At 38.1% G+C, this 12,335-nt stretch overlaps 1 protein-coding gene across 2 annotated transcripts in view; it reads right to left on the reverse strand.

The window, feature by feature from the left end:
* Positions 1-12,335, reverse strand: part of LOC136856941 (GDP-D-glucose phosphorylase 1) — a 149,829-nt gene that overhangs the window by 109,141 nt on the left and 28,353 nt on the right. For both annotated transcript variants that reach the window (XM_067135216.2, XM_067135214.2), the window contains exon 2: positions 11,004-11,311. In XM_067135216.2, coding sequence (XP_066991317.2) covers positions 11,004-11,311 — 308 coding nt within the window. The remainder of the gene's footprint in view (positions 1-11,003; positions 11,312-12,335) is intronic.

The raw sequence follows: 12,335 nt of genomic DNA on the forward strand, positions 1-12,335 counted from the left end.
TATGTTATTCTAGCTCGTTGAAACCGCCCTATCCTGTGCTAACCTTTTCACTTCTACATAACTATTGCATCCTAAATCTGCTCTAATCTGCTTGTCATATTCATACCTTGGTCTACCCCTACTGTTCTTACCACCTACACTTCCTTCAAAAACCAACTGAACAAGTCCTGGGTGTCTTAAGATGTGTCCTATCATTCTATCTCCTCTTCTTGTCAAATTCAGCCAAATCGATCTCCTCTCACCAATTCGATTCAGTATCTCTTCATTCGTGATTCGATCTACCCATCTCACCTTCAGCATTCTTCTGTAACACCACATTTCAAAAGCTTCTATTCTCTTTCTTTCTAAGCTAGTTATCGTCTTCACTTCCATACAATGCCACGCTCCAGATGAAAGACTTCATAAACAACTTTCTAATTCCTATATCAATGTTTGAAGTGAGTAAATTTCTTTTCTTCAGAAAGCTCTTCCTTGCCTGTGCTAGTCTGCATTTTATGTCCTTACTTCTGCCATCATTGGTTATTTTACTACCCTTCATCTACAGTAGAACCCCGTTTATCCTAAATAAAGAGGGCGGAGCCACTTCCGTTGCCGCGTTTTTTCGGATGACACATGGTAAATATTTTCGGAAGTTAAATGTCGAAATAAGAATTCATACTGTATATTAACATTAAAATATTTGCATCATATCACTCATTGTATAAAATCAGTTATTTTCTTCTGAAATTTCCTGGTGCAGCGCTGTCGTGCAGCTATGTCACACCACCGTTTAATCATCCATGCATCAGCTGGTGTAGATTCTTGCTTTGTTCAACAAAGCGCAAAGCAATCTGAGATAATGGAACAATTTTTTGTTACTATTGAAGTAAATTCTGTAGCCTATACAGTAATTTTATTACAGTACTGTAAAAAGGTATATGGTACTGTATTTTAATAAAAATTCAAAATCAATTTTACCTCCAAAGCATTAAATCCATCATCTACTGTAACTTAATTCTCAGAACTGCTATTGTCAAGGTCTGAGTCGTCTGCATAATCTTCATGAAGAATAATAATAATAATAATAATAATAATAATAATAATAATAATAATAATAATACAGTAATAATAATTCCTACTTGTTCAAGAAAAAAATGTTATGGAACAAACTACAGCGTAAGAAACTGTTTTGTTTTATGCTACACATGCATTCTGGCGTGTCATAATATAAAAATAGGGTTTGCCAAGTAGCTCTCAGCACATATAGCAAGAGATTACCAATATCGACAGCTAAGAACGAGAGGTTAAAAACAAAAATATTAAAATACAATTTTGCAAGAACATTTTGGTTAAGCCGGGTACCGGTTAAGCGAGGTTGTACTGTACTTCCTTTAAGACTTCATTTTCTAATCTAATAGTTCTTGCATCACCTGCCTTCGTTCGGCTGTACTCCATTACTTTTGTTTTGGACTTATTTATTTTCATCTTGTATTCCTTCCCCAAGACTATGTCCATACCATTCAGCAACTTCTTGAGATATTCTGCATTCTCAGATAAAATAACAATATCATTGGCAAATCTCAAGGTTTTGATTTCCTCTCCTTGGATTGTGATTCCCTTTCCAAATTCCTCTTTGATCTCTTTTTGCTAGTTGCTTTACGTCGCACCGACACAGATACGTCTTATGGCGATGATGGGACAGGAAGGAGCTAGGAGTGGGAAGGAAGCGGCCGTGGCCTTAATTAAGGTACAGCCCCTGGTGTGAAAATGGGAAACCACAGAAAACCATCTTCAGGACTGCCGACAGTGGGGTTTGAACCCACTATCTCCCAAATACTGGACACTGGCCGCACTTAAGCGACTGCAGCTATCAAGCTCAGTCTCTTTGATTTCCTTTACTGCTTGTTCTATGTAAACATCGAAAAGGACGGGGGACAGACTGCAGCCTTGCCTCACCCCTTTCTGGACTGCTGCTTCTTTTTCAAAACCCTTGATTCTTATCACTGCAGACTGATTTTCGTTCATGGTAACTGATCCCAATCACCTTCAGAATCTTAAATAGCTTGGTCCAATCAACATTATCAAATGCCTTTTCTAGAGCTACGAACGCCATGTATGTGGGCTTGTCCTTCTTAATTCGATCCTCTAAGATCAGATGTAAAGTCAGGATTGCTTCACGTGTTCCTACATTTCTTCTGAAGCCAAACTGAGCTTATTCCAACTCAGCTTCAACTTGTCTTTCCATTCTTCTGTAAATAATACGTGTTAAAATTTTGCAGGCATTAGATACTAAACTAATGGTGCGGTATTTTTCACACTTGTCAGCACCAGCTTTCTTGGGAATAGGTACAACATTCTGCCGAAAATTAGATGGCACTTCTCCTGTCTCACACATTGTGACACTTCAATTCCTTTCAAAACTGAAATTTATTTTAAATTTATATGACACTTTTATGACATTATTCCACTATCTTATGATAAAATATTGTGGTACGGTCCCATCTAAGTGTCTAACAATGAAAAGAAAAGACGATTATAAACAAATTGAACAAATTAAGCCACTGATGCACATTTCAAGGAAATATTGAGTAAGCTCAAAAAAGTAATTTACTTCTGTTTTGATGTTATACACTTTCACTTCACAGACCTCAGAGACAATCTCTGGGACCTCTGTTCGCATCTTCAAAAGCGTGTATTGCCACCTCTTGTACCAGTGTTGGCATTCAACCTTTCAGGCATGTATAGATAAAAATTTCATGATGTTCCGTATTGAACTGTATCACAATTAAATTGAAATAACAAATAACATAGTTCAACCTATTCAATACAAGTAAATAAGAAATGTGGTGTTACATTCCTATTTAATTATAAGCGGAAGCGGTACCGGTTTCGACCCCAATCTGGGTCATCAGCCGAATAAAATGCAAAAACAATGCATAGGTAAATAAGAAATTAAAGAATGAGTCTTTAACAAAAACAGTTGAAGAAGCAATATAAGATAATGGGGATAGGCACTGCGCGATTTTAAATCGTAAAATCTAGAAGAAGTAGGTCAGTCACTTAGGGCGCAATCTTCTGAACAGTAGCACAACACACGCAAAGTTTGGCACTGTGTCTCAAAATGTTTACGAGAAGCGGAGAACAGTTAAGTGAGCCACCCTGCATATATTATTATTATTATTATTATTATTATTATTATCATCAGGCGCGAAGTCACAACACAATTTAGTAAATATGAAGTCCCAGAATTGTGTAGAAGTCGAAGACAAGTCGCTTGATTGAAGCAAATTGCTAGCTCCTGAAGATCAGCGCAAGATATTCAATGTCCGGCACAGTGCTTTCAAATGCCGACGGAACTCGGTGAATAGCTTAGTGATCCAGACTGTAATTGTTTCAGTTGCGAAAATGCATATATATATATATATATATATATATATATATATATACACCGTATATAAAAAATACAATTTACTATAATTGAAGTATGTAACTAGGATCTTGCAGATTCTTTAGAACAGTTGACGTTGACTGAAACAATTACAGACTGGATCACTAAGCTATTCACCGAGTTCCGTCGGCATTTGAAAGCACAGTACCGGACATTGAATATGTTGCGCTGATCTTCAGGAGCTAGCAATTTGCTTCAATCAAGCGACTTGTCTTCGACTTCTACACAATTCTGGGACTTCATATTTACTAAATTGTGTTGTGACTTCGCGCCTGATAATAATAATAATAATATATGCAGAGTGGCTCACTTAACTGTTCTCCGCTTCTCGTTAACATTTTGAGACACAGTGCCGAACTTTGCGTGTGTTGTGCTACTGTTCAGAAGATTGCGCCCTAAGTGACGGACCTACTTCTTCTAGATTTTACGATTTAAAATCGCGCAGTGCCTATCCCCATTATCTTATATTGCTTCTTCAACTGTTTTTGTTAAAGACTCATTCTTTAATTTCTTATTTACCTATCCATTGTTTTTGCATTTTATTCGGCTGATGATGACCCAGATTGGGGTCGAAACCGGTACCGCTTCCGCTTATAATTAAATAGGAATGTAACACCACATTTCTTATTTACCTGTATCGAATAGGTTGAACTACGTTATTTGTTATTTCAATTTAATTGTCTTTCAGGCATGCTCCTGATTAATACGGTAATATCCTGTTGAGGAATCATCTCCCATTCTCCAGGAGGGCATTCCGTAGGTCCTGTAGGGTCTCTGGATAGTGCTAACGGGGTCTTCTCCCCAGCTGGTCCCAAACATGCTCAATAGGATTCAAATCAGGGCTTCGAGCAGGCAAAGCCATAGCACGAGTCCCTGTTTCAGCCAAGAACTCTTGCACAATTCTCACAACATGTGGGCGTGCATTGGCGTACATTAGTGTAAAATCATCACCAATAAATGGAGCGAAAGGCACAACATGCACCAGCTCCACACACCGATGTGCGGTAAGGCTCCCATTCTCCACGAGGACCAAATCCGTCCTTGCTGCTGTATTGATTCCTGCCCATACCATCACAGAACCACCCTGAAAAGGCATCCTGAATGAGAATGTGCAAGGGGAATACCTTTCTCCTGGCCTTCTCTGAACTCTCTCTCTTCCGTCAGGTGATTGGAGGCCAAATCGTGATTCATTGAACAACACTTAATCCCATTGTTGTACTGTCCAGCCAAACATGGTCAAGATGTACGATGCTCTCTGGTGAGTTCTGGACCTGTAGCAGGCCGAGACAGTCTTTGAGATGGAGACTTTTTTTTTTTTTTTTTTTTTTTTTGCTAGGGGCTTTACGTCGCACCGACACAGATAGGTCTTATGGCGACGATGGGATAGGAAAGGCCTAGGAGTTGGAAGGAAGTGGCCGTGGCCTTAATTAAGGTACAGCCCCAGCATTTGCCTGGTGTGAAAATGGGAAACCACAGAAAACCATCTTCAGGGCTGCCGATAGTGGGATTCGAACCTACTATCTCCCGGATGCAAGCTCACAGCCGCGCGCCTCTACGCGCACGGCCAACTCGCCCGGTGAGAGATGTAGACTAACAGTGCGGTGGACTACATGTAAAACTGATTGAGCAGTGTGCTTATGTATATATAGGCCATGCTATCTTTCGTTGGTGAAGGTAGGCTAGGTCACCAAATTAGGTTTGAGATAAATACAACTGATGCCAGTTCCAAGGAATACGTCACAATGACCCCTAAAGTGTCCAAGGTACTGTAATGTTAACCAGTGAGGGATAAATTTCCTGTACGAAGACTTCAAATGTCCGACCAAGTGCATTTTAAATGGAATGCCTAGAACTTCATTCCATTTTAATTTCAGAGTTTAATATTGTAATTTCAGTATCGCAGCAAATGTCACTATTTCAAATCAAAATTTAAGAGTATAATTTGTTTAGTATCAAGTGCAGTTAATTATTTTATTTCATGGTAAAACAGGTAATCCCAAATTCTAGTTTGGAACCAAATGACAATATCCTTTTCCCAGAACCTATTATATGTTATGCTGTCAAGTAAGCTATCTACCCCATACCCTAGAGATATCCAAGAGTCTCGCCCTATAATTGTTACATTTATTTGTAACTGGTATTAGAGTTTTCGGTTATTATATGTGTAATCAATAAGTTAATTACAAGGTGATTGCCCAACAGCATGGCATATTTTATTATTTTATTCTATTCATATTTAATTAGATAATAGTGATTATTACAATACTGATCAATGAGATACCTCGATATTTGCTGCAGTCCTTCCTGTTCTCTTGCTTATAGATAGAAGCAATTAATGCTTATGTCCAATCAGAAGGTATTTTTCTAACACTCCATGCTAATTTTATCACTCTATGAAGCCATTTCATCCCTGCCTCCCACTATATTTCACCATTTTAAGTCTAATTTCATCTATCCCTGCTGTTTCATGACAATGAAGTTTATTTACAATCCTTCCCACTTCATCAAGCATAATTTCAGAAACATCATTGCCCTCCTCTCCATGAACTCAGCTGTTCGTGACATCACCAGTAAGATTTTCTTTTATGGTGAGAAGATTTTCAAAATATTCCTTCCACCTGTCCAATGATTCCCTGGGGTCTATTATGAGTTCACCTGAATTACCCAAAACACTATGCATTTCCTCTTTCCCCTCCCTTCCTAAGATTCTTTATTACTGTCCAGAAAGGTTTCCCTGCTCCCTGGCCTAGCCTTTCCAGGTTATTACCAAAATCTTCCCATCTTCTATGGATTAAACTACTATTTGTTTTGTTCTGATTTTTTTTTTTTTTTTTTCATCTACATACAAATCCCCGTCTGCATCAGTCCTTGTTTGGAGCCATTTCTAACACGCCTTCTTTCTACGTTTACAAGCTGCTCTCACTTCATCATTCCACCCATTTCTGATATGCCTTCTTTTTAACTTTACAAGTTGCTCTCACTTCATCATTCCACCATGCAGTTCGCTTTTTACATACAGCTGTTCCTAGACATTCCCTTGCTGTTTCTACAACAGCATCCCTGTAGCCACCCATTCTCTTTCTGTACCCTGAACCTGTTTACCATCCACTGCTTGGAACTTTTCACTAATCATATCCATGTAATTCTAATTTCCTAGTCCTGGAGATTTTCTACCCTTATTTATCTGCAGACAGATTTCACTTTCTCTATCCTAGGCCTAGAGATACTTAGTTCACTATAGATCAGACAGTGGTCTGTACCATTGAAAAATCCTAAGAAAACCTGCAAATTCCTAACAGATTTCTTGAATTCACAGTTGGTTAAGATAGTCTATTATGGAGCTGGTACCTCTACCCTCCCTTATGCTAGAAGAATGTATGATTCAATAACGCTAAACCCATACTAGCACAGAAGACCAGCAAACACTTCCCATCCATATTAGCTTTCATATCTTCCCCACATTTACCAATCACCCCTCCTTATCCTTCAGTTCTAATTCCAACTCTCACACTGAAATCGTCCATTAGCACTATCCTATCCTTGTTGTTGACCCTCACTATGATGTCATTCAATGCTCATAAAACTAGTCAACTTCATCCTCATGAATTGGGCTTGAACTTGTCAGATGATTTCGATGCAGCCTGTCACCCGGCGGCCCCCAGTTCAATTCCTGGCTGGGTCAGGGGTTTTTAGTTGTAAATTATTAATATCCCTGGCCTGGGGACTGGGTGGTTGTGTCGTCCTTAACGTTCCTTTCCTCACATTTAACACTCTACACTTACTCCCTTCCAATTACACGCAGGTTCATATCACATGGTGCAAGTTGGGGTAAATGATCTCTATAGGTCGACGCCCCAAACAAATAGCATTTTAAAAAAAACAGCTGGACGTAAAATATATCATTGCCTTTATTCATATATTCAATTACCTTTATCATAAATATATAATAAATGAATCATGTACCATCAACAACAAATTTTTAAAATAAATTAATGTTACTGTAATCTAAGAAAATCATAAGATTTTAAAATGGTGGAAAGGTGGAACTTCCCAAACGTACAAGTTGGAATTTGTTATACATAATCTGAACTTGCCAAACGTTAACTGGGAAGGGAATGCATGACCAACAAATGGTGAATAAGTTATTATGGGAAGGACAAGTGAATCAGAAAGTGATGGAATCAACTAGAGGGGAAAATATTCTAGACATGGTGCTGATATAAGCAGATGAGCTCTATAGGGAAACTGAAATGAGAGATTGTGTAAGTGATCATGAAGCAGTCTTTATCAGAGTTAAAAATAAATGTGTTAGAAAGGAATGTTCTATAAGTAGGACTATTAAACAATACCATATGGTTGATAAAGAGGGGAATGGGGAAATTTTTAAAAAGCCATTATGATCAATGGAAAATGGTAAATAAAAATGTAAATATCCTAGGGGATGGGTTTAAAGCAATTGTTGAGGAGTGTAAAAACAGATTTGTGCATTTAAAAGTAGTAAGGAATAGTAAGGACCCATTATATTATAACAGGAAAATAAAGAAATTAAGAAGGAAGTGCAGATTAGAAAGACATAGAGTTAGGAACGGTTGCGGGAGTAAGGAGAGATTGAAGGAGCTCACTAGGAAATTGAATTCAGCAAAGAATCAGTTAAGGACAACATGATGGCAAACATAATTGGGAGCCACATGAATTTTACGGAGCATTGGAAGGACATTCCTGATCATTAATGAACAGGGGAAGTGTATTTGCGAGGACAGGCAGAAGTATTCAGTCAACAACATGTAAAGGTACTTGGATATAAAGATAATGTCCTGATAGAGAAGGCAACTAATAATGGTGAAATACTGAAATTTACTTATGATAATACAGACATTTATAGAAAGATACAAAAGTCGAAAGCTAGAAAGGCAACTGGGACTGATATGATTTTTGGGGATATATTAAAGGTTATAGGTTGGGATATAGTGCCATATCTGAAATATCTTACTGTTTGCATGAAGGAGCTACGCCAAATGAATGGAAAGTTGCAATAGTAGCCCCAGTGTACAAGGGAAAGGGTGACAAACATAAAGCAGAAAATTACAGGCCAGTCAGCTTGACATGTGTACTGTAGTTTGTAAGCTCTGGGAAAGCATTCTTTCTGATTATATTAGACATGTTTGCAGAATTACTAACTGGTTTGATAGAAGGCAGTTCAGATTTAGGAAAGGTTATTCCAGTGAAGCTCAACTTGTCGGATTCCAGCAAGATATAGCCAATATTTTTAGATTCAGGAAGTCAAATGGACTGTAACACTACTGTCCTATCCAAGGCTTTTGATAGGGTAGATCGTGGGACATTAATGACGAAAATAGAACTCAGTGAATTAGAGTAGGTGAAGCGTTACTTGATCCTGTAATCATCAAGACGGGGGTCCCGCAAGGCAGTATTATTGGAGCTTTATGTTCTTATATATAATGAGTAAAGATCTGGAATCACAGATAAGGATATTTCCGCATGATGTTATACTGTACAGAGTAGTAAATGAGTTGCAGGATTGTGAGCGACTGAAAGGGACTTAAACAATGTAGTGAGATGGACAGCAGACAATGGTATGTATGGAAATAGAATGAAAAGTCAAGTTGTACATTTCACTAAAAGGAAAAGTCCTCTCAGTTTTAATTATTGTGTTGATGGGGGTGATAGCATCTCATGGGGAACAATGTAAGTACCTAGGTGTTAATATCAGGAAGGATCTTCATTGGGGTAATCATATTAATGAGGTAGTTAATTAAAGTGACAGATCTCTTCACATGGTTATGAGAGTATTTGGTGGTTGTAGTAAGGATGTAAAGGAGAGGGCATATAAGTCTCTGGCAACACCGCAGTTAGAGTATGGCTCCAGTGTATGGGACCCTTACCAGGACTTCTTGATAAGAGAACTGGAAAAAATTCAAAGGAAAGCAGCACAATTTGTTCTGGGTGATTTCCGACAAAGGAATAGTGTTACTAAAATGTTGCAAACCTTGGACTGGGAAGACTTTTTTTTTTTTTTTTTTTTTTTTTTTTTGCACCGACACGACTGGGAAGACTTGAATGTAAGGACACAAGATACTCGACTATGTGGTATGTTACAGACTATAAATCTCATGTTAGATCTGTATTGACAGTTGAACTTCTTACAAATTGTACAAAATTGTGTTGATTATCCTCCTACTCAATACTCAATACTGCATCAAATTTAGATAAAATTTTAGATAGACATGTTTCAACCTGGCATTGGGTCATGCCAGCAAAATATATATAGTAAACTAAAATCATTAGACACACAATATGAAGTGCTTGTTAAAAAGCTTTTCCTTAAAAAAACATAATGAAAATTAAAATTATGAGGTCGTGCTCATTAAAACAGTTTTTGAGCTGGCTCAAGCACTTCATATTGTGTGTCTAATGATTTTAGTTTACTATATATATTTTACTGAGGATGACCCTATGCCGGGTCGAAACATGTCTATTTGAAATTTCATCTTAATTGCATGTAATATTGAGTATTGATTAGGAAGATAATCAACACAATTTTGTACAATTTCTAAGAAGTATGTAGTATGTTTCGAGCTGTCAGTGGTGAGTTGGCATGGAATGACATAAGTAGAAGAATAAGCTTGAGTGGAGCATTCAAGAGTAGGCAAAATCATAATATGAAAATAAAGCTGGAATTCAAGAGGACATATTGGGGCAAATATTAATTTATAAGACGAGGAGTAAGGGATTGGAATAAATTGTCAAGGGAAATGTTCGATAAATTTCCAAGTCCGTTGAATATATTTAAGAAAATCTAAATAAATGCAAATACGAGGTAAATAATTGATAGGGAATCTGCCACCTGAATGACCACCCTAAATGCAGATTGTTGATGACTGATTGACTGATTGAAAATGATACCTTTCCCTAATGTCCATAGTAGTATATACAACAGTAATTACTTGGGCCTAGGAGTTTAACACACAAAACCCCAGCATTTGAAATAAAGTAGCCTACTATTCCAGTGTCAGCCTTAAATGTGTGAGGAAAACTCAGTGAAATCTGACAGACAGGATAGCATTCAAAAGTTACAGTAGTCTACGAATGAGAACTTTAATACTGACTTTTTCACTGTATGAACCCATGAGAATTAGAAGGAAGTAGGCCTAGATATAATGATAGGGGCTGCCTAACCGAGGCAGTAAAAGTGTGCTCTGTGCGCCTGGAGACACTTGGGTTCAATTCCCCATCAGGTAGCCAAAAAATTTAAGAAAGAAGATATCCAATTCTGGAGCAGTGCATGGCCTTCAGGTTCACTCAACCTGAACCAAAACTGAGTACTGGGTTAATTCCTGAGAGCAAAGACAGCCCAGGCAAAGGCAAAGGTTACAAATAATGGAAGCCTTTACCTTCCACTACTCCAAGGGTCTTCACAGCCTGCAAAGATGGCTTTGCTCCGCTTTTGCATCTTGTACGTTAGTACCCAAGCATCTTCAATGTGACATACGATGACTTTACCCCACAATCCTCCAGAAGATAAATGTTAATTTTAAGGATAAATACATTTACTTACGGTGAAGCACTGAGCAAAAGCACTTCTATTCCAAGTTCGAGGCTGTGTACTGTCAATACTTGAGGCAGACAGCTCTTAAGTGCAGGAACTAACAGTGAGTGACCAAATTCTAAGGGACTAACATTAATAATGATGAAGTCTTTAACTTGGTCATCATCAATATTCTCAGGAGCACCTTCTTTCTTGACTTGAAACAGAATTTCAACATCTTTCACTTTTGTAAAATTGAACTTTTCATGATCAAAGGGCTGTGAGAGACTTTTAATGTTGTCAGGAGCACGTCTATTTAATGCACGATCTGGATTCAGCTGAAAAGAAAACAAAAGGATACTGTATAAATAAAATTCAGCCCCTCCAGAATACAGCACAAAACTACTGACTCAAGAGGCTTAGATCAAAGAATTTCCACAACAAGCCTGCTATGTTGTCAAGTTATTCCAACCAAACACATTACCACTCTGTGGAACATTTCACTGCATTATATAACATCACTCAAGCAGACCAAGATATATGAACTTCATAAAAACAACCACAATGGAAAGAGCTTCCCATCTGACACAGACTGTACAAACACTTATCTGGACTCAAGCAGTAAGAATGTTATAAAACTGCAGAAACAATGGTTAAAAATCTACCAGAAAAAAAGACAGGTAGGCCTACACAAAATTTATAAGATACTGTATTTTGATAATGGGCCTTTGGAGGAGAGAATATTTTTCGGCATGAACTCATCTCCAGTCACAACTGATGAGAGGCAAACTCATAAGAAAGGAACAGGGATCCTTTAACTTCTAAATAATGCTATAGGTACAGTCTTTGCCCGTAAATTCTGCTAACCATACCAAATATAGTTCAAATTGCCGTTAGAGTTCTTTCATAACATTATGGTTCTAATGCGAAAAGTAAGCTTTTCTTTTTTGCTAGTGGCTTCACGTCACACCGACACAGATAGGTCTTATAACGATGATGGGATAGGAAAGGCCTAGGAGTTGGAAGGAAGCGGCCGTGGCCTTCATTAAGGTACAGCCCAAGCATTTGCCTGGTGTGAAAATGGAAAACCATGGAAAACCATCTTCAGGGCTGCTGACAGTGGGATTCGAATCCACTATCTCCTGGATGCAACCTCACAGCCGCATGCCCCTGACCACACAGCCAACTCGCCCGGTTTCCAGACATTTAAGTCAGAGTATCCACCAGTGCAGGGATGGCGAACCTATGCCACGCGTGTCACTAGGTGACACGCGAACATGATTTCGGTGGCACGCCACATGAACATAATAATGTTTTAATATACGTCTTGTTCTATAGACAATACATATCTTATAGTGCTTC

The sequence above is a fragment of the Anabrus simplex genome, chromosome 1, assembly GCF_040414725.1.
Source record: "Anabrus simplex isolate iqAnaSimp1 chromosome 1, ASM4041472v1, whole genome shotgun sequence".
NCBI lineage: Eukaryota > Metazoa > Arthropoda > Insecta > Orthoptera > Tettigoniidae > Anabrus > Anabrus simplex.